Genomic DNA, 23,861 nt, shown 5'->3' with positions numbered 1-23,861 from the left:
GGAAAACGAGCTCCGGAGATTAATCATGGATATATTTGAAGTGTGCAGCATCCACACACGCCTCTTCCATCTCCTTCATATTGGTAGAAATTGTATTTAGTACGGTATACTAAACGAAGGAGCTTCGTTAGTGAGTATATCTGGTGTTCACGCATGGAAAAACTGTAAGTTTAAAATTGTTTGGGGGGGTGTTTGGCAAGAGTAAAGCAGCGTGGAACAAACGATTTTTTTAGGGAGGAAAAGAGCAAACACTCTCAACAAAAGTGTTGCCTGGAGGTAAAAGATGTACGGAGGCACAGTCAATCCCGGCAAGGAATGAGGATGAAAAGCGTGAATGCAAAAGGAAAGGAAGATGTTTTGTTGTAGGGAGCTGTGGGCCTGATTAAGCAAGATAAACAGGATGCTATTTATAATTGGTGCAGTTGGTGCTCTGCTCAATTCACTCCAGTAATAGAGTAAGATCCTCAAGACAGCAGCACACCTTGTGTCTGCATGCTGAAGACTCACCGGGGGTCTAACAGATGATGTCAGTAAAAAGGTATACACACAAATTTGAAGGACATGTGGAAATCGCATTTTTAGGATGAATTTCAACTGTGTTTTTTTGTCATGCGTTGAATAACTGAAGATTTTCGTAGTTGACTATAACGTATTTTTATTTAAAAAAATTCAGCACAAAACTGCCTGCAACCTTTTCTGCACCATTTTAAAAGCATTTACACTCGGGGCTGACTTCACTTCTGTTGGCAGCGTATTCCATTTGTGTGCAGCATAACAGCTAAATGCAGCTTCACCATGTTTACTTCGAATTCTGGGTTTGAAAGAGGAATAAAATTATTTTGTCCTCTTTGCGTGTTCCAAAAATGAAGATAGATTTAATGTAAGAAAAATACACCTTTGCAAAAATGATTTTTAATCAGTCAGAGATCTCTGGACAGATAACAGCCTCTAATTCATCACTTAAACAGGTGGGATTCAGAGCGTCAAATGTAGCTCTTCCGCGTGCACAACGGTTTTTTATAGTTAAAAAGACCTCCTCTCTTTCATTTGTAGACAAAACATACTCTCTGGTACTTTTCCGTGAGCGATGGCGAAAACAGAGTCAGGTGTGGGTGTTCAAAACAGATTCTGTTCTACCAAGGACCAAATGTGTTTTCGCACAAAACGCTGAGAAGGAACTTTTTTAGACTAAATAGTATGTCCCAGCTTAAGGTCAAATTATACCGAAATCAACACCATCTGTTCTGCACAGGACACAAAACATTTCGACAAGGTTAATACTGAAGAATTAAAATGTTAATAATGTGTAACAATGGTTAATGTATGAAATGAAGTATTAAAAATGTTACAATATCTATCAGGTTCCACTGATTGGCCCAAGTCTGTAGATCTCTGAGGCCTGCTGGGTTTGTATTCAATCAGCATTTCTTGAATATATTCAGGAAGCAAACCATTCAGTGATTTATAGACCAGTAACAGAATTTTTTTTAAATCTATTCTACAGCTGACTGGGAGCCAGTGTAAAGCCTTAAGGACTGGAGTAGTATGTTCTGATCTCTTTGTTTTGGTCAGTGCTGCAGCGTTCTGAATGAGCTGCAATTGTCTGATGTCAGAAAACCGTTACAGGAATCGAGTCTGCTGGAGATAAAAGCATGGATTGGCTTCTCTTGGTCTTGGTCCTTCAGTCTGGATATGTTTTTTTCAGCTGATAAAAGGCTGTCTTAGTAATTGATTTGATATGATTGCTGAAAGTCAGGTCTGAGCCTTTTAGAACCCCAAGATTTCGAACTTGGTCTTTGGTTTTTGAAGACAGTGACTCAAGGTGTTAACAGCAATCCTCTTTTCTTTACTGCCGAAAACAATAACCTCTGTTTTGTTTTGGTTTAGCTAAAGGACATTTTGGTTTGAGCAATCGCCACTAACTACACTTTCAGCCACAATCAACCCTTTTTCATAATCCCAGACACATGCAGACATATGGAGACAATTTTTACTTTGTCAGGTGGACATGTGGAATCTTAGCTAATGTAATTTTTATTTTATTTTCTCCCACGCAGGCTAAAAATAAAACCTCTACATCCAGTCGAATAAATGTTTTTAATATTTCATTGCAATCCTTAATTAGCAGAATATCATCAAATGCATCAATTAAAAACAGTCTTTTCAATTTTTTATTTGCTACAGACTCATAAAAATGTTCAAAAAAAATTACGAGTTACAAGAAAACATTGCCAAGCACTGGAAAAAGTGTAAAAACAATACAACGCAATATTGTATTTATTACATTCATTTAACTCATCTAAAAGCCCAAAACAGCTTCTTCTTTTTTAACCAACCTTGTCTTGTCTTTAAATTTGTGCAAATTTTCGACACTTCCCTTTCATTTGACAGGCATTAAAGAGATATGCGCATATTCTTGTACGATAATAAATACTGAAGAAAGTAACATGCAGTCTAACTCTTTTAACAACCAACAGCCGGATAGAACATAAAAATTTACCACCATACCTATTAGCAAGAAGAAGAGGAAGAGAAGAATCTAAAAACAGCAGTTAGTCAAATTCAACCTTTAAACGTCTACTCGTCGGTTAAAGTTTGCGCTCTTCTAATTGCGAGATATCAAATTCAATAAGGAGTCCGTCAGATGTGAAAAGGATTTTTGAGCTTTTAAAATGGCAGAAAATATTCATACTTTTGGGGAGCGCTAAAGGAAAGGAAAAAGGAAGGCTCTCACATTCCCACTCTACAAGAATGAGCAAATGGAAAGAAAATGACGAGTCAGTGAGAATAAAGAAGAGGCTTCAAACTTGGAAAGTCTGAGCACAAGATAAAATGTGCAATCTAAGATAGTGGCAGGCCAGCCTTAAGACAAGATGGGATGAGAAACAAAGCCATCGCCACATAGATATAAGGAAATAGAGAGCAGCGCAAAGCAGATTGTGGAAAGATTCGCAGTAAGAAACTTGTGAAAAGCGACGCAGTCAGCAGCAACAATGCACTATAGGAAGCGAAACAGAAAATAGGTAATGAGATGGTAATGTAACAACAAAGGAGTGAGCGCCCTGCGGGGGGAGCTACGTTACAGCATGTTGCTTCAATAAGAACATGAAACAAGGGAGCAAAATGAAAACATAAATAAATCACATTTTCATTGCGTTGGCCAAAGCCGAGTGCTTCCAGGTCGAAAAAAAAAGAGATGCTCATAACAAACTGCTGTATGTGGCATGAGGTGGGCATAAAGGCAAGCTTGAAGGAAAGACAGTTTGCTGGCCTGCAAACAGAGCTCAGGATGTCATGCCGAGAGACAAGATGGAAATTGAAAATAAAATGCAGCAAGAAAGGAAGCGTGAGGGTGAAGCGAGGTCTTTGCAACGGCGCAATTTTTTAGAGAGAAGAAAAGCCGGGTGCTAATGGAGAGCTCCAATAGGTATACATTATTACTCAAGGCAATGAAGTGCTGCAGAGCAACGACACTTGATGGATCTCGGATCTGTCGGGAGAGACCGACTGACTGGGGAGAGGTTGAGAGGCTGTCAGAGAGAATAACGGGCAATGAGAGTTACATTAAAAAAAAAAAAAAGCTTGAAAAATCCTTTTTATCTCCAAAGGATGTCAAGAATAGGCCAATGTGAGAGAACAAGGAGGGAAATAAAAGCAAGCTTAAGAAGCTGGCTGAACCTGCGGGGATTGTGGGATATTTGTGCAGCTGTAACAAAGGTGTGTTGTGTTGCACAATAAAAGCTATTAATGCGATGGATGCAGCGCAAAGAAGACACGCAGAAATGAGATCATACAATGAAACAGGACTGGGTATTGATACTGATTTCGATTCACAAAAGTTAACTTCAACTCAATTTAGATTTTTTTTCCCCCGATTCGATTCAATTCGTGTCAATCCAATATCGATTAATATACATATATTCATGGAACATCAATTCTTAGATATCAAGGACATGACTAAAAATTCAACAAATATTAAATTCCATATTATATTAGGCGGAAGCAGTAACTGCTCAAATTATTTTGTTTATTTTTGTTCATGAAAGTAACGCGTGTAACTTATAATCATTTAAGTGATGGAAATACTATTTTCATAATTGTAAATATATTAATATAACATTCTAAATTGTCTTAAAGTGCAATAAATCAGTTATTTTGTAAAGGTAAGGAATTACTTCTAAATTTCTGTGACCAGTACATTTTAAGAAAACAGCAAGATACAAAAAAATATACTTGTACATACAAAAAATATTTAGGCCTTTAAAAATAGATTTTTTTTTCATGAATTTATGAGGAGAATATGCATTAAAATAATCAATTTATGTTTTATGAATCGATATTGTGCGCCAAAAAGGAAATTTGATTCGATATTGATTAATCGACTTTTCAAACCCATTTCCAGTTACTACTGTATTTTTATTTTTTCGGTCCAGGGTGTACCGCGCCTCTCCTCCCCGAAGCCATCCAGGACACTCGAGAGGCTCGAGAGGCTAATTGGCACAAAAGTCGGATGGATTTTGACTACCTGTTTCCAAACTGAATGAAGCATAGACTACGTGGGCTGCTAATGTCGATTGCTAATTACTTGACCAAATCAAAACGGGCCAAGACCAAATCGGATATTGAGCAGTATTCATTTCAAAAACCCAAACTCTTCTACTCAACTTGAACTGTAAACTTTAAATAATTTAACTTCCCTTCGTTGGTCACAATTCAAAGACGCAAAGTCGAGAACAAAGCTCATCCAGCTGATTGTTGCAGTGGCTCGGAGGACCTGCAGGCGTGGATTGTGTTAGCAGTGGCACAGGCTAATTGGGTTTCATTCCTAATTAGGTCAATTAATTAGGGAATGCAACTGAGACCACAAGCGCTCCATCGGGTCATTTGAGGATTATGCGGAGAGGAGGGAAGAAAGTCGTGGGAAGAGTTTGAGGATTACATTAGTCAAGGTAATTCAGCCACAGATGGGGTTTCCCTTAATAAAGGAAGTGATTATGAATTGACAAATGCCCCTAGATTGCCCAAAGATAGCATTTGTGTGATAATGTAAAGTCTTCCTCTGCCTTGAAAGATACACTAAATGGATTGTTAACATCACTGCTTACAATCAAAGCTGGGATGTTTACTTAATTTATCTACTGGTAAATAAAAGGTGAGCAATCACAAAGCAGTCCTTTCTGCAGAGAATCTGTGATGCTTGTCTGGGAACATATCAAAGTGAATGCCTGACAACTTCTTCAGACACCTCCTCACTATCCTTACTGCCAAATATCCATAACAACTAGGACAGCTTCGGTTTTGTTATCTTTAAAAAAAAAAAGAGAGAGAGAGAGAGAGAGAGAGAGAGAGACGTTCTGGAACAAGTTAGGAGTTCAGCATCAGTTACCATGGCGATGCTTCCAGCTGAAAAGCGACCCAATGCCATGACAGCCAAGATTCCTTGCTATCACTGTACAGGCTTTAATTACATTTTTTGTTTTGGGAACCAGTAAATTTGTGTTTTGCCTTGGCTTTTTGGGTTGAACTATTGTTGCAAAGCAGTGTCATACAACAATAAAAAAAAAAGTGGCTTATATTTATTCATTGATTTTTTACACTTGTATGACAATTAAGCCGAAATGTCTGCTGCATACAGAAAGCTGACCTCTACAATTTCCTAAACAAAGTACATTTTTTCAAATAGAAATTTAGGGCAAAAGTAAAAATGACTAGTAAAAAAACCCAATACTGCATATAACAGATGTAAAAGAATCTACTGGATGCAACAGTGCCAACTTGTAAAATGCCTTACCCTGATCATTTCCAGCTTGGCTAATTTAATCAAATCAATCACATTTTATGGGAGGCAGTGGACTGAATAAAAATCCAGCTAATTTTGTCACTTTCCCATCTGATGCCCATTGTTGTTTTTAATCCGCCTTAAAAAGCTTGAGAAACCATGAAAGAAAGAAATGAGAAACCAAGTGGGGAAAAAAAAACAGGAGCCGAAATGAAGGGAACAGTGATATGCAAATGATTCATTTGCCCATCAGATGTGGATGAGTTCATTTTTTAGATCAAATATATTGAGTTGTAGCTCTGCAAACATTTTCCCTCATTCACCCGCATTTCTTACTAATAATTAAAGGGCCCTAATCTTCCATGCCCTTGTGGGTAAAAAGATCAGAAGCAGAATCTCCCATTGACTTATGTCATATAGGCACGTTCAATTCTAAAATGTGGGCATTCCCTCTCAAATGTGGCTTTCAACATACAGACACTCCCCTACTTACGAACATTCGAGTTACGAACAACGGTACATACGAACATGTCTGCGTGCATGCGCGCATCTCAAAAAATGTTCGGAAAGAGATGCTGTAAGTTAGATTTTTTATTGCGCACCTTTTTCCGAGTACTGTGGTGCTTCTTTCCGCCGCTAATACCGACGCTTGGCGCTGTGAGAGCTCACCCAGCATTGGAGGCTCAGCAACGTGTCGAGGAGGAGGAAGAAGAAGAAACGCCTGTCGCTCATAGATAAAGCCATCGCACTCTTCGAGCAGCAAGACCCAAATATTGAACGTTGCACAAAGGTTGCAAATCAATTGAATGATGCCATACAGTGCTACCGCATCATTTATGATGAAAAAAGAAGAAAACTGTGCAATCGTCGTTAGATCGCTTCTTACGGCCAGTTTCTAGTAAATCCTCCGAGGAAGATACTCATCAACCCTCATCTTCTTCTCCGCGACCCTCAACTTCTTCCTACATTGAAGTTACGGAGGAGGAAGTAACTTTTGAAGCCCATTCCAGCGACGACGAAGAACCTCTCATGATATAAAATCCTCCTCTTCCTCCTCCATCAAATCCTTAAGCATCGAGTACATCTTCCAAAAGTAAGTTAAACTTCATTTTATTTATCTTATTACGTACATGTACATACTGTGTGTGTCTCTCGCTCTCTCTCTCTAACATACGTAGTACAGTACTGTACGTATTCTCTTTAAACATAAATTATAATACAAAATATAGCACTGAAGCAACTTACGAACAAATTCACCTTACGAACGATCGCTCGGAACGTAACTCGTTCGTAAGTTGGGGAGCGTCTGTATTCTCCCATCTATGCACTTTTCTCGTTATGCGCTTGAGACTATCAAATCTCGCAACTTGCAAAAGGTGATCATATTTTATTTGAAGTTTAGATGCAGTTATTTTACGGTCAGACTGACCTTGAATTTGACTATTGTCAAGACACGATTACAAGGGTTAGTCAATGCAGTTAAGTGTCGATAAGTGTGAATCCGTACTGGGAAGCACATTTGAAGTGCGCACTTTAAAAGACAAACATGAGCGAGGGTGAAAACAGTCCACCAATCGGGAGTGGGTGTTTGCACATCCTAATTTGCATAATTGATGCAGGCAAGACGAATGAATCCAACTCCTAACACGTCCGCGAAAGGCCCACCAACAGTAGAGCGCGTTGGCACAGCTAAACAGTACATAAAAAGATCGGATTTAACAAAAAAATGAAATTGGGCATCGCAGTGTGAACGTAGCCAAAGTTGGGTCAAATCGACCCAAGTAGAGGATCGGTCCATTTTTGACCCATAGCTGGGTTATTTTTGACCCAACTGTTACAGTGTGTGAGGCAATGCAAATGCAGTTGAGAATATTCGCTCAAGTTAGTCAAATTGAACTGCAAGATTGTGTTCTGATTGGCGTCCAGAATATGCTTACGTCATCGCAGACAATTACGGCGTCTTGTGCAGGTAGCGTGGAAAATAATCATTTCATCCTGACAGGCATACATTATAATTACGTCCAAAAGCGAAGGGTCATAATGTGCAAAATGAGCGGAATTAGAATTCTTTCCATTGCTTACTGTTTTTGCCCCATGCACAGATTTGCTAGCGAACACCCAATGACAAGTGAAGTTCATACATTTTGTGACAGGTTAAGCTAATGAATTTCAATTATCTACAGTAGCCTACATCTTAATCAGTCATGGATCCATTTATTGGATTGATTTCATCCACAATTAAAAACGCAATCTCGTAAGTCATTTTCAAAATGAGAGAGTGCTTTAACCATTTCAAGTGTCAGGAAAACTCCGTGTTCTATTATTTCCAAAAAGCCAACTGTAAATGAATCACACCTTTTTAGTAAGGCGGCCCTGCATTTAGGGCTTAAGCTTTTTGGGTCTACAGAAATGAAAATCGACTTTAAAAACAAAAAAAAGATTTGTATGTGAAGTGAACAGGAGTGTTGGGCTATAGTTCTTAAATCTGAGATGTGGCATTCATCATTGTGTTTTTATCTTTTCTTAACTGAATTACAACAAATCCAATGGACATTCCATGATACATTTGGTTCCGACACGGTTCAACAAAACCATTCATATGATTCTCAAATTGGATAAGATGTCGGCTACAATTATACCCTCATCATTATGATTTCTCGTCATTTTCTAAGCACTGTGATCTTACGCCATTAAATAACATCACAGCGAAGAAGGTGGTGTATCACCCTTCCCACATCACGCATACCTAATTAGGACCAGCTGGCATGCTCTTGCAACTTATCAGGAATTAAATTTAAGAAGACAGGTGTGAACTGTTTTGCAGAGCTCCTCATGCATACGGCGCAGAACATTGCAAAAACCTGTGCCATCCTATTGGTCAATGAGTCAACAGGTCAAAAGTGTGTCAGTGTCTCACCTCTACAAAGAGGAAGCAGGGTACGATGTAGGTGCTGGTCTTTTGATAGTTGCTGTCACCGAGAAGTTTCATCTCCCGTCTCTGGGCCGCCAGCCGTGTGTCAATCATCTGTAAAAGGTCAAGAATCACAAATTAAAGCCACAAATAGAATGGTGCCATTTTTTTTTGGCACTTGAATTATAGAGTTTATTAGATTTCTCAACAATTGCACAGCTCCAGGCATAAAAAATTGGCAATTTGGGCACCCTTGTTTATTTAAAGTTCAGAATGGGTTTTTCCAAATTATTAATTGAAATGTGCCAAATGGGTATCATCAGAATTATCAATCCTTTTTCTACATCACGTGGACCTGCAGTCTATCTGAGCAGTCTTTTGGGTTATAGGACTACACCCTAGTCCAGAGGTGGGCAATCTCGGTCCTGGAGGGCCGCAGTCCTGCAGGTTTTGGAGGTTTCTCACTTCCAACACAAGCTGATTCCAATCAACAGGATCCTTATCAGGCTTATGCAGAGCTTGCTGATGAGCTGATTATATATCAGCTGTGTTGGAGAGGGGCAACATGCAAAACCTGCAGGACTCCGGCCCTCGATGCCCACCTCTGCCCTAGTCACAAGACATAAGTGGGGTTTCCTATCCAATTGTTTCGAATTTTTTTTTTGCAAATTTCTTGAAAATGCGCAAAACGGACATGCGACTTATGTCCGTTTCCATCTGTTCTTAATATTTGCTTCTTAATTAATTGTTTCCTCGATCCCCTAAATATACTTTACTTTATCATCCGCTATTGCTTTATGACTACAAACGTACGTGTGACGTGATATCCGGTCAAAACGTGCGACGTGTATCCGGTCTTGTCAGCGTTTATTCGCAAAACTTGTTTCCATAGCCAAAATTTTCCTTTTTTCGATACGCTTCAAAATCCATCCCCATTAAGCGTAAAAAACTTTTTTTTTTGCAAATCTGGGGCCCTTTTTCGAATTTCTAGAGGTTTCCATTCAGTTTATGGTGATAGGCAAGAACACAAAGTCTCTCAAAGTAAACAATGCATATTCAGGTAGGTCAGAAACAAGTGAAAACAAAAAGCGCAAACTGTAGGAAATCAACCCAAAGTGGAAGAAGGAAAAAGTAACACAAAAGCCACAACAATGCACAGCAAAATGTTGTTTTCAGTGACGATGATGATGGGTGTGCGCTTGAGCAGAGCAGATATGAAGAGCAACCAATCGGAATGCTTTGATGTGTGCAGATTTGATTTAAAGGCGTGAAGAGTGAACACTCCAACATGAAGCTCTTCGAAAGATTCATGAACAGTAAACAAAATTTGGGTGAGTTAAAGAGAAGCTAAGAATAAACGAGAACACAATGCTCCTGGGATTGGGGAAATCCACAAATAAGCCACATCCTTGTTTAAGCCGCAGGGGTTGCAGATGTGGGGGGGGGGGGTCGTGGTTTATGTTCTGTCTGAACTTTATGGTAAATCAGCTGATAGCCATTTGTTCTTGTTGGACGCTTGCATGAAATTTATTTCAATCCATGGCAGCTTTTTTTTATTTATTTATCATTTTTGTGTGTTTTGCATGCATGTTGATGATCGTTATTCATGTTATCATCAAGAACTCATGTTGTTGCACCCAAACCAGGATGTCGTACACACCAGAGATAGACGAAATGTTTTTTTTCAGGGCTGATACCGATGCCAATTATTAGTAGCCGATAACCGATATTTGAAGCCGATACTCATTTTCAGTAGAAAAAATTGAAGTCAAACATTTTTAAAATACAAATGCCGATCTTGACTTTGTTGTAATGTCTTAAAGCATGTTTATTGAACACATGTTCAGACTTTTCAAAATGTTTTTTTTTTTTAATCTTAGTCTCAATATGCATAATTTCTTTTTTTTCTTCTTCTTTTTTTAACTTCAGGGAGCTCCCAAGGTTATCAGTACGTCTTAAAAAGTTGGAAACTTTAAAGAAGTAAATACCATAGCTCTGTTTTTTCCAAAATTAAAAAAATCCTGAAATCTTAAACATTCACATTTCTTTGTATTAATGTCAAACAAAAACAAAAGGTTTAGAAGGTTCCTAGAGTCAGCAGCATCTCTTATAAAGTAAACTCAAAATTTAAATAAATAGTTCCCCGGGATTAAAATGGTTTTACATTTAGTTTTAGACCTTTTATCGGCCATCAGATTTTGAAAAAAGGCCGATGACAATATTCGTCAAAATGCCCAATATCGGCTCAGATTAAATATCGGTCTATCCCTAGTACACACTTTACTCAAAGACAGGGCAATATTCGGATGCATAAAGAAATACAGAAGTCGAAGTCTGGGGTCAAAGTCACTGAGGTGGTTGGAAAGCTCTTCGGTGGTGGATGCGACCCGACCTCGGATAAGCGGTAGATGATGGATACATAGATAAATGGATGGATGGATGGACAAATAAATAAATTGGTAATCTATAATTTTATGACTCATTAGATCGATTCAAGGCTTCTACTCTCAAACTGGTGTTAGCCCATTAAACACATTAAACAATTCTATTTTTCATGTCTATTATACACCTAATTAGGCGTTCGGTATATTTTCAGGTCACCCACCCCTACACATGTATTGTACGCATACACATCCACCAACTATATTGGGGGAAAGCAGAGGTAATAGTGAACAGAAGTGATCAAAAACAAAAGCCTGGTAGAAAGAGATAAGAGGGACAAAAAGTCATGATGCAGACATTGGAAGAAAGAGAGAGGGTGAACACTCGCAGGCTGAGCAGCGGGAAAATAATAGCAAGATAAAACGGCAAAAGTTGAGAGAAAACTGTGCCACTTCCAAGAGGTATCCCTAAGTGGAACAAAAGAATGAATAGGACGTTACAAGCGGAAGGCCATCTTTGAAAAATGGAGTTTCTCACATGAAAAGGGACTCAACTTTTAAAAAAGAGATTCGGCTGCAATCAGATGGCACAATGTTCACATCTCTAAGATCATAGAACTTTAAATCATATTTTTATCAAAAAGGCCACCAGCAAAATTTCAATATTCAAGATGATTTTTTTGCCTTTCACATTGTAAGTGCATTTGCTTATCGCCATGATCGCAACTTGAGAGGTTATTACCTCTTCTGCCTTGTCAGTCTTCACCCTAATCGATGGTCGTTCCCGTTGAGAAAAGAGGATTACAAAGCACAGAGCACCTGAACACCCAAGATAGCAGTGTATGAACGTTGACTTTTTAAGTTCCTTGGTTTGTCTCAGTCAATTCCTCTTTTCAGTAGACTTGTGTATATCACCAAGTGTAGTTTGTAGGTTCCTGTTTTTGGAAAAGGAAATTTCCTTGTGTTGTGCTTTTATATCCATTTTCCATTGTGGTAGGAATCTAATCCATACACTGTTGTATTAGCAAAAATTAACTACTTCTATTCATGGTTCCTAGTATACTGAGTCACAAAGGTGGCAAATCCAGGTCCAGAAAGTAAAAACCCTGCCACAGTTTGGCTTTAGCCCTTATCGGTAATTGTTTCAGTTGCCGTGCTAGCTCCCATGGTGCTCGTTTACATGTTAGGGAGCTAGCTAATCCAAAAAAAGTTTGTCTTTTGCCCCTGGTGCTAGCTAGCAGTTAGCTATCACCAGGGGCAAAAGCCAAACTGTGGCAGAGTCCAGAAAGTAAAAACCCTGCCACCGTTTGGCTTTAGCCCTTATCTGTAATTGTTTCAGTTGTCGTGCTAGCTGCCATGGCGCTCGTTTACCTGTTAGGGAGCTAGCTCGCTAGCTAACTGCTAGCTAGCACCAGGGGCAAAAGCCAAACTGTGGCAGAGTCCAGAAAGTAAAAACCCTGCCACCGTTTGGCTTTAGCCCTTATCTGTAATTGTTTCAGTTGTCGTGCTAGCTGCCATGGCGCTCGTTTACCTGTTAGGGAGCTAGCTCGCTAGCTAACTGCTAGCTAGCACCAGGGGCAAAAGCCAAACTGTGGCAGAGTCCAGAAAGTAAAAACCCTGCCACAGTTTGGCTTTCGCCCTTATCGGTAATTGTTTCAGTTGCCGTGCTAGCTCCCATGGTGCTTGCTTACCTGTTAGGGCGCTAGCTCGCTAGCTAACTGCTAGCTAACTGCTAGCTAGCACCAGGGGCAAAAGCCAAACTGTGGCAGAGTCCAGAAAGTAAAAACCCTGCCACAGTTTGGCTTTAGCCCTTATCTGTAATTGTTTCAGTTGCCGTGCTAGCTCCCATGGTGCTTGCTTACCTGTTAGGGAGCTAGCTCGCTAGTGAAGAGGAATAACTAGCACCAGGGGCAAAAGCCAAACTGTGGCAGAGTCCAGAAAGTAAAAACCCTGCCACAGTTTGGCTTTCGCCCTTATCGGTAATTGTTTCAGTTGCCGTGCTAGCTCCCATGGTGCTTGCTTACCTGTTAGGGCGCTAGCTCGCTAGCTAACTGCTAGCTAGCACCAGGGGCAAAAGCCAAACTGTGGCAGAGTCCAGAAAGTAAAAACCCTGCCACAGTTTGGCTTTAGCCCTTATCTGTAATTGTTTCAGTTGCCGTGCTAGCTCCCATGGTGCTTGCTTACCTGTTAGGGAGCTAGCTCGCTAGTAAAGAGGAATAACTAGCACCAGGGGCAAAAGCCAAACTGTGGCAGAGTCCAGAAAGTAAAAACCCTGCCACAGTTTGGCTTTAGCCCTTATCTGTAATTGTTTCAGTTGCCGTGCTAGCTCCCATGGCGCTCGTTTACCTGTTAGGGAGCTAGCTCGCTAGCTAACTGCTAGCTAGCACCAGGGGCAAAAGCCAAACTGTGGCAGAGTTGTTACTTTCTGGACATGGATTTGCCACCTCTGCATAGTGAGCCAATGGTTGGTGTGCTGCAGGTCTTTTACTGGTTCAGCTAAAATACCACTGCCGCATCATTCTAACATTAGGATACATGGGTAGAAAGAAAAACACTAAAAAAAACACATGTTAAGGTTTGTTTACTGTTGCTCTCCCTTTTCTTTGGACATTACAGTGCATGCTGCAGTCTCCATTTTTTTTTTTTTGCTTCCTTTGGCCATCCCTTGACTAAAATTTAACTCGTTATCGACCAACAACTGAGATTTATTAAGACAAGCCATTAGGGATTCTATGAGTCTTAGTGACAGGGTTTGCTTAGAATCAATTGAATCAAGGTTGTTTCACAAAAGGGAGGTGAACCACTTGGTGTGTAACATTTCATTCACATTGGAAGAAGCAGCTATCTTATGGTTCCAGCAGGGAACCTTCCTTTCAGGTATAGAAACCAATTGATGTCGGGGTTAATGCCTCTGAATGGTTTTGTCATTTGATATGTGAACCAGAACAGAGCTCGTTCGCAGCTGTTGGTAAAGAGGTCACACAGTCTTCCAGCCTTCACCTTTGCTAAGTAGCAGGGTTTATAATTATGCTCCGTGCACACATAAACAACATTGTGCATACTGTACTCACAGGAAAGACAATAGTTATGAGATCATTATTCATGCTATCTGATCTCATACTCGTACGGCCCCCTTTCTCTTGTATTTTTGTCTGCCTCGTGGGAGACACTAATTCATTATTATGCCTGTGACTATTCACTATTAGCTGAGGCTCAGCTCATTAAGTTTTTAACGAGTTTAATAGTATTCACTGAACCTATGAGATAAGAACTTGCAACGATAATACAGTATGTGGAGATTACACTTGCTTGCCACTTTACAGGAACAAGCGTGAAACAAAACGACATATTGCAATTTGACCTGCAATAAATACCCTCCTAATGAGAATTACAATAAGGGGGGGTTGATTGGCAGCTGGAATCTGAGGTAATCATATTTCCTCAAATAGTAGCCTCGGGTAGTAATGGCCCCAATTAATTTCCAAATTAAAAGGTGGTCGATGAAGATGGCATCACAGTACAGTAATTACCTTTTCTATAACGTGATACCACCATGTGTTGCAAATATGAGTCCGAGTTGGAGAGAATACTTTTAAGGTGGATTTATTTAATTAACTTAAGAGCTGTCAAAATCAATAGATTAATCGACAAGTAACCCATTATGAAATTATTCGACAACTATTTTAATAGTCAAGTAATCGTTTTGAGCCATTTTATTTAAAATTGTGCAAGTCCTCTGATTTCAGCATATCAACAATAATTCCTGTAGTTCTTCATGAAAGAAGACTGATTATCTTCTGTATTTAATCCAAAAAAGACATTTTCAAATATCTGTTTTTACTCCAATGACCGAACCGGTAACATAGTACAACATCAATCCCACTTTTTTTCTCCACTATATAAATACGAAGTACGAAATAACCACCAATCACTGAAACAGCAACCAGGTAAAAAAAAAAAAAAACTTTTGTAATACACTTTAATACTAAATTAAAATGAATCCGATTAATCGATTGAATAATCGATAGATTAATTGATTCAGATGACACGATAGTGACAGTACTTTTTTTTTTTTAATTAACTTTGTATTTATTATCTAAATGCGTATACAATGTGACTGGCTAAATAAATAAATATATATATATAAAATATATATATAAAATATATCTCTATATATATATATATATATATATATATATATATATATAAAATATATATATAAAATATATATATATAATATATATATATATATAAAATATATATATATAATATATATATATATATATAAAATATATATATAGAAAAAAACAGCATACTTAATTGTGCGTTGCACTGTGCAAAAACTGACAGTTGTTCTAAAGATTTTGTCAAACCAAATGCACCATAAATGCGGATTGACACGCGCTCATGAAGTTGCGCTGCAAATGCCCTATATGGCTTTTTTATGTGCCCATCATCTCAAGCAAGAGATGCCATCAGGCATAAAGCTGGCGTGACTGATTGTCTCTGGTGCGGCTGTCCGTGTCTTTCACATTGATGCGCTCCCATCGGCTTCCCTTGGGCACAAAGGAACCAGTTCACTATCTCGCTGGTGCGCACACATGCAAGCGCACATGCCCGCGCTCTTCCAGAACGTACATCACACTATTATATTTGTCCGATAGACTTAACGTAAAAACAATGGCAAACAAATACAAGTCATGAAAAATACATGTCAACTTGGGTGTCAATCCAACAAGTGGTGCTACATAACCCGACTGTTCAACTCACCTTAAACCTCTGGCTGTTTCAAGCTGTCACAAGGGCTTCCTTGGCGTCTTCCTCTTTAGCAAGATTTGCTCCAGCAGTCCATTCTGTGGTTGCGTCTCAAAGCGCAACCTTCTTCTCACTTCCGCCACTTGATCGCTGAAAAGTCAAGAGAGGCTCAGTGAGAACAGTGAGCTTCTTGCCCGTCCGTGCCCGGTACCCTGCAGCCTCCCAGCCAACGTATACGTGTGGCGCTAGGTCGTCGAGATGAACATGATGATCTTTCAACAGCACTTCAAGGCTAATTAGTCAAGCACGGGGGGCGGAGGAGGGGGGGGGAATCCACAGGCTCAGCGAGAAAGAGGCTGCCGGGTGTCGTTGCTGGTGAATGCGAGAGGATGGAGAGGGAGGAAAGAGAGGGGGATGGAGAGAAAGTGTGTGCGCATCTGCATGCATGTGTGGGAGCGGAGAGGCGGAGAGGAAGAGGGAAAAAAAAAACAGAGGGTGGGAAATGGGAATAAGAAAATGTGACAGCGGGAGCACATGAAACGGTCAGCGTGTGCGCCAGGGAGCGAGGTACAAAATGAGAGCAAGACGAGGAGAGTAAGAGGTGTGTAGGAGAAAAGGGAAGACACCCTGGCCTGCACGTTAGTGCTTCGTAAGACCACCACTGTCAGATAATACGGCAGATCGAAAATGCCAGGTTTTTGCGATATAAAAAAATGACAGCAAGATATCGCAAAACTTTCTACACCAATAATGTGGTTTGGTATAACCTGTAGAGGGGAAATAAATATAAATAACTAAAGTAATGTGTTTGCACAAGTGTGCACACGGTATTGTAACTGGAATGTGACTGTGTTTGCAATTATGGTAATCACTTACGTCAGACTCATGCTAATGAGAGTCAGCACACACCTGCCAAAAGTAGGCTTTTCCTGACATTTGATTTTTTGCTTTCTAGTCAAAGCGCTGAAGTTTTAGTGCCGCTATTCTGAACTGTTCATAATTTAATCCACCTTCAATCAATCAATCAAACAATCACGGATAAACAATATGGCGGCGATAGGTTTGCTGCAAATACAACTCATCACCAAATGAACCCTAACCCGAACCGGCGGTGGGAGCATCATTATTATCTAGGAACGTTTTTTTTTCTTAGATGGAAGTAAGTCAAGGTGGAGGGAATAATGAACAGTTTGGGTTTCCGTCCACCCATTTTTATTAAAATTTTCAAAAAATGCGAAAATAAAACTGAATGGAAACGCTAGAAATTTAAGAAAAGGGCCCAAATTTCGCCAAAAAGTTTTTACGCTTGGCGGAGGTGGATTTTGAAGCGTATCGAAAAAAGGAAAATCGATGGTTTTGCAAATAACCGCTGGCAAGCCCGGATAAACGTTGCACGTTTTGACCGGATATTACGTCACACGAAACAAAATATTTTTGGGAATTAATTAAAGAAGCGAAGATTAATGCTATTTTAGATTTTAGCAAAGAAACGCTACGGTTTATCAAGAATTACAAAAGCAAACTCATACGACGTCATCACACAGCAGAGTCGCTTCCTGTTCTTCTTCTTCTTCTTTGAAATGACTGGTGGATCACATCTCTAACGGTGTATACTGCCACCTACTGCGGTGGAGTCCCCTTCTCAATATTCGCAAAAAAGGAACAGATGGAAATGGGAATAAGTCGCATGTCAGTTTGGCGCATTTTCAGTAAATTTGCTTAAATTTTTTGAAACAAATGGATGGAAACCTGACTAATGTTAACACAAAATGTTAAGGCTTCTGCTTTAAAGCAACAACAACAAAAAAACTCAGAAAATGTCTGGATGGGGTGATTTACAAGACATGTTTTTACAATAGCTACCAACTACTTAATTGTAGCATTTAAGCGCAAGCTATGAATGTTAAGTTTATGTTAAAACTGATTTATAATCAGTATACTTTATTGTCTGAACATTTTGCGCAGGAATTATTTTTGAATAAATGAAACCTTTAAATAAAGGTTTGTTGGGTTTATTAGATTAAAATTATAATCGTCCTGAATTACTGAAAAAAAAAAATTTGAGATTTAATTTTTTGTCCATATCGCCCAGCCCAATACACATAGTGTCCCATTCTGTAATACAGTACAGTTGATATGCATCATATTATGTCACACAAGCTGTCACTTGCAAGTTGAGGTTGCAGAGATAAGCAGAAAAGTAGGACATACCCAACACATGGTCCTAAATGGGTCAGAGGCTCACAGATACAAGCACACCAGCAATTGTGCTAGTTTTGTGCAAGTCTTCCCCTGAAAAAAATGAAAAGAGATGAAGAAAGAAAAGTTATTACATTTTGGAAAATTAACTAATTCTGATTTACCCCCCCCCCCCCTCAAAATTGTGATTGCGATTTAATTTGCAATTATTTTTTCAAGGTCCTTTTTTAAAGTAATATTTTTCAACAAAAAAAACAAAATTAATATTGATTACAACAAACAATATCAGACTTATTATTGTAGGATACTAAGATTGTTTATATACCAAAAATAGCGGGTAAATAGAGGTCATTTTTCGACGGAAATGTTGTGCGTAACCTGAATTGTAAACATGGACGCTCGTAAATTGAGGTTCCACTATATTATACTTCAATGAATGGATATGCGTTTAGGAGGTAGGCATGTTAAAGCATGCTGCATTTGCGGCAGCGGACAGCTGGCCAAGTGTGGACGTACCCTGGGGGAGTTCCATACAAAATTGAACTTGGTGTGGGAATCAGCCTCGAAAACGGGCGACAGAACAGAACGAGCTCATTCATTTCCCCCACTTCCGCTTATATGCGAATAGCATATTCAGAGTTCCTTTTCTATTACTGTGCACAATGAGCATAATGTAATTATGTGGTTAAACACATTTTGGAATTGCTGCACGCAACTAACAGTTGTTAGGGGAGCTCGGAGCACTCATGGCAAATTAGCTTTTTTTCTCACTACGAAGTAAGAACGATCAACTCCTGTGTTGTCGAAGATGACAAGCTGCAGTTCCCATGGAAACCTGACGCGGTTAAAGAGCACATACAGTTGTAGATGAAACAAGTGCCACTTGAAAATGGCCTTGCACAGAAGAGAGAAAAATGAGCAAAGTTGAGAGAACTGAGAGGGGGTGGATCAATTCAGCTAAGATGCCTAGACCCTCAAATTAAATGTCAGCTAATGACTTTGAATCAACTACACTCTCTCAAAAAGCTCAATCATCAGAGCACACTCTAGTAGTAATCAAGCAATGCAACACTGGTTTTTCATTTGATTTTTTTTGGGGGTGAAAGTAAAAAAAAAACGTTACTGAAAGATACTTCAATGAGAAGTGCAAATACATCTATTGCTTATCGATGTTCAAAAAAAAAAAGGATATCCAGTGCACATCTATTTTTGTTTTGTACAATATCAAATACAATAGTTAAAACAATGATAAAGCAACATCATCTTTAATCATCTAAAGTTTTAGCCTTGTATTAGTGTTTGGTATATTATTAGTGATTAGCTATGGAGCAAGCTATAATGGCAAACTGAATAAATGTTACCTTGCAAACATTACATAGCCTACCCTGTCCTTTTTATTGATTGATTGATTTTTTTACCCAGTGTGGGTATGTTTGTTGTGTTTTGTTTGTATTTGTACTACCTTCTGTCGAGACGAGCAGCGATTCTCAAAGTGTGGTAATTTTTCCAGTCGTGGAACACAGGCTCCCTCTAGTGGTACGTGACAGAATCACTGCTTATGTGCAGTTCAGATAGATTTAACGGTTAAGTAGCTACAAGCTTGACTGTTGTATTTTCTTTAAAGGTGCCCTTCCATCAAAATCAAATACGCCCTACTGTTTTATGCATAAATTTCGGAAAAATGAATCTTTGACCTGTTTTGTTTTGACATCTATGCGCTTTGTGAATTGGATGCGTTAGCCGATAAAAGGCAAAAGGCTACCTAAAGGCTCAGATTTGAATTCAGTGCCTAAAACTTTGCATATTTTTTTAATATTAATGATTACGGATGTAACGATAGCGGCAATATCGTCATGTCACGATATTAAAAGCAGCACATCTGTTAAAAGTCAGTTTGATTTCCATTTGTGCAGTTCTAGCACCCTCTGGTGGCTATTTTTTTAGTGCAGTTTAATTTTCACAAGGCATGTTTTGGCCCTTCTATGTTTAAACTCCATGCTAATGGTCAGATGAAGGGGAACGTAATATGCTTGTGAACCGAGTCAATATGTGGAGGAACTCAATGTGTGCGTGCATTAGGAAGTGCCTCAATATTAAGTGTTATTAGAGAATGAAGGTTGAAGGTCTCAGAAAAAAAAGGGGGGGGGAATAAATAAAAAAATTAAAAAAGAGATTGAAGGTTGTTTATACTGTATGCATTGATGTTATGTACAAAAGCACAATATCGATTTTTTAGTATGAGCTCTATTTTTTTTTTACAATGCATGTACCTTTTTTTTTTTTATATCGCCAGCCTCCCCACAATATCGTGATAATATTGTATCGTAATGTTTGGGTATCGTTACATCCCCTATTAATGAGAAAACAGACAGTTCAAAATCCTAGTTGGGCATAATGCTCATTTCCACCCCAAATTATTCTGCAAACCCAATAAAAATATATCAATTACACTATATAATTCCAAATTCCTTCCATTTGTCTCTGAGTCGACGTTTTTAGAAGCTGTGAGAGTACAGTTAAGTGCATGAATTATAGCACAACTTGCACATTTTTTCCAATTTAAAAGGATTACAAAAAAAACTAAAGCAACTTAAATTCCTTTGAGACTAGTCCATAAAACAGTACATAAAGACCCTGAAGTGTTCCGCGAGTCGGATCAAGGTAGCCGAGTGATTTAAGCAGAAGATTCCATTCCTTTGCTGCTTATCACAAGCAATCTTTTCCGTGTTGTCACATGTTGGATTTCCATTAATCTTGGTCCCGTTTACTCAAGCATGCGACACAAACTGTACACGTTTGTAATTGGGTCTCTTTCCACAAAGGCAGACACACACACACACACGCAAACCACGCGACAAAAAGAGGCATTTAGAAGCTTCTGGTCCTCGTGCGCATGGACACACAGGTACAAAAGCAACCGCTCGTTGCATTGTGAATGAAAAAGCGCAAAACGAACAAATCCCTGAGCTGACACAGGCCCGCAAAAAAAAAAAAAAAAGCTAGCTTTTTTTGTGAGGACAAAGTTATGATACAAGCACGTCTGGGTGTGTTCACAAAGACGACCATCTCATATCATCCTGGGAAATCTGAAGTAGGCCGAGTGAGTGAGTGGCTGTACTCGTTTCACACAAGTGTCACTGCAAATCTTAGCCAAGGACTTTCTCCTAGTGAATACTGTATATTATCCATCTAATTGATTTAGTTATATTTAAGGGGTACCAGACATACCACAAATCAGGCCAAATTTTGACATTTTTGCTCCCTTGTGATCAAAGTCATCAGAGACCCAATTCCTGGATGTCTCTGAAATATTATCCTGAATGATTATCCTGTTGTGCGGGGTGTGTTCGGAGGGATTTTGCTCCTCAACGATCTGCTGTGAAACTAAAAGGGAGACCAAAGGGATTTATTGATGTGGTGAGGGAAGAATTGCAGATGACTGCAGATAACGCAGAGAAAAGTGAGAGATAGAAGAAGGTGAATACTATAAGGTTAAAAGGGAATGAAGACCTTAAAATCATTTTTTTTAATACTGTACAGTGGTAGGCTACTTTGACTCGTATAAGAGAGCCCAAACGTGAGTTTTTCAAATTACGAGCAGTCATGAAACAGTGGCACTCACACAACGGGTCATTTTCAAAATAAATAAAGATTGTAGTCATCGTGGGCTGCAACTAAAGGATGAGCTTGTATTTGATTTATGCTTTCAGGTGGGGGGAAAAAAACACGAGAAAGGGGGGAGGATAAAAACAATAGGGTTAAGATTGAATTAGGCACATTTACAAATCATTTAAAGATTCGTACGACCTTTCCTCCAAGTACTTCCAGGTCATGTCGCTCAGATAGGAAAAGAAAGTTAATAAGAAAAAAGGAAAAAGAAGACCAGTGACTAACCTGCCATGTTCTTGATGTCACTCACTCACATACATAGGCTACAGTATTTACTAGGGGTGTTATAAAAAATCGATTCTGCAATACATCGCGATATTACAGCGCGCAATTCTCGAATCGATTCGATATGTGGCCGAATCGATTTTTAAACATCATTTTTTTTATGGGAATATTCAACAAAATGTCTTACTTAGGGTTAGGATTCACACATTAAGCATGGAAGAATGCTATATTAACATTAACATTAAGCCTTAATATTTTATTTCAGTGCTGTTCAAACATGAATCCGACTGCAACCTGTTTGTTAAATGCAGTGGCTCAGTTATAAGCTTACAGTGTACATGTACAAGTTTACTGATTAGTATTTTCTAAATTTGAGTAAGAAAATTGCAATAATACATTTTTAGATTCGTATTGGGATTAATCGATATCGAATCGTGACCTATGAATCGTGGTACGAATCGAATCGCCAGGTACTAGGCAAGTCACACTCCTAGTATTTACACTTTATAAATTCCCTTTATTTCTTCACATTCTCTTTTATTATATTTTTTACAATATTGAGCATTTATTTTTATTTTCTCAAAAACGTGATGAAAAACTGGTGGCTTATGATTGAAATTTCAAAATTCAGTGGGGAATATTGATTTGCAATACAATAGTAGACTTTAATTGCTTGGCAGCAAAACAATTTGAATGTAAAACGCAAGCCACGGCCCTTCTGCATATTGTTCAGAAAACATTATTACATTTGATTTAATTCCATCATGTTACTACTCAGCACGGTAGAAAATTAGCCGGCTATAGTACCAGTTAATTGCCGAGCAAAAGTAATGTGGACAGCTGCTGTTTACATGGCCATTCGTCACTTTCACTACTCACAAAGGCGGGCCATGGCGCCGGTTCAAGCCAGACAAGCATCCCAACCTGTTGACATTGCAGCCGACATTTGGACACTCGAAGCCGCCTGCTTGAGTGAGGAGGGGCCGGCCCAACTAAAAGCTCACCGCCACGGGAGTCAGGTAACCACCGCCGACTGGCTTCCTCCTCTTCTTCTTCTTCCTCCTCCTCTCACTCGCTACAGACGCGAGGGCTGCGTGCTTGTGTGTCGGACTCGGGAGTGTTTCTCTTGTTTTTACCGATGTAGCAAAAACTTTCCTCCAGTTTTGGACACCATCTTTAAGTAGGTGGGCAAGCGCGCGGAATGTTTTAATAGCACTTCCTGGCTCAGGTGTTCAGGAAACGTCCTTTAGTTTTTTTTAGTCAAGCTCGCACTATTACAGCGATTCGTTTGATTATTTCCGCGTGTTTCTTGGTTTTACTTTAAACTCCGCGCTCAGTTGGATTTAATCAAGCCATCCGCAGGTGAGTTTCCGTTAAACTCCATACTTCAAACTGTACTGCATTTATTTCCCTTGTAAATGTTTCTGTGCGTGCGGTTGACACCTTTTGAAAGCGGCTCATGCTGCTGGAAACGAGCCCAGAAAAGAGTTGAACAAGCTCAACAGCTGTTAACTTGTCTGACCTGAACACTTCAACGGAGATTATTAGAATGTGACTTTTGCGTTTCAAACGTGTTGAACCTTACCTAATCATGCAAGTGGCACTCACATGATTGAAAAGTGTTTTTACAGTAGCTTTGTCTGGGACCATCAGGATCTCTTTAAGTTTGCTTTTTGAACACTTTTTATGAGTTAAAAAGTTCAAGTCTGCAGGCTATGTTTTATGATGCAGTAGTTTAAAAAGCTGGCCTGTCTTTTGGCACTTCCAAGCTCTTGCTCTTGCAGTGTCAGATGCATTTTCTTTATAGGCAACATCATAGTTTTGATTCTCAAAATACCCAAATATTTTGAGACCCTGTAAATGACACGTATCAAACTCAAGGCCCGGGGGCCAGATTTGGCCCACCGCTTCATTTTATGGGGCCGCAGATGCAACTCATATT

At 39.2% G+C, this 23,861-nt stretch overlaps 2 protein-coding genes across 5 annotated transcripts in view; one reads left to right on the top strand and one right to left on the bottom strand.

The window, feature by feature from the left end:
• Positions 1–23,064, bottom strand: part of plppr2b (phospholipid phosphatase related 2b) — a 54,981-nt gene extending 31,917 nt beyond the window's left edge. For 2 of the 3 annotated variants that reach the window (XM_077571626.1, XM_077571624.1), the window contains exons 1-4: positions 22,799–22,959; positions 18,038–18,118; positions 15,842–15,976; positions 8,697–8,804 (exon numbers count right to left, since the gene is read on the bottom strand). In XM_077571626.1, the coding sequence (XP_077427752.1) occupies positions 8,697–8,804 (108 nt within the window). In that variant the 5' untranslated portion in view covers positions 15,842–15,976; positions 18,038–18,118; positions 22,799–22,959. Of the gene's footprint in view, positions 1–8,696; positions 8,805–15,841; positions 15,977–18,037; positions 18,119–22,798 lie in introns of all 3 variants that reach the window. The other variant, XM_077571625.1, reaches the window with a different exon arrangement.
• palm3 (paralemmin 3) overlaps positions 22,832–23,861 on the top strand; it is a 36,450-nt gene continuing 35,420 nt past the window's right edge. The window contains exon 1 of one of the 2 annotated variants that reach the window (XM_077571621.1): positions 22,832–22,938. The gene's annotated coding sequence lies outside the window, so the exon portion shown is untranslated. Of the gene's footprint in view, positions 22,939–23,137; positions 23,282–23,861 lie in introns of those variants that run through there. The other variant, XM_077571620.1, reaches the window with a different exon arrangement.

Source organism: Vanacampus margaritifer, chromosome 7 (assembly GCF_051991255.1).
Source record: "Vanacampus margaritifer isolate UIUO_Vmar chromosome 7, RoL_Vmar_1.0, whole genome shotgun sequence".
NCBI classification, from domain to species: Eukaryota; Metazoa; Chordata; class Actinopteri; order Syngnathiformes; family Syngnathidae; genus Vanacampus; species Vanacampus margaritifer.
Note: the sequence above shows the minus strand (reverse complement) of the source record. Positions and strands in the feature narration are given on the sequence as shown.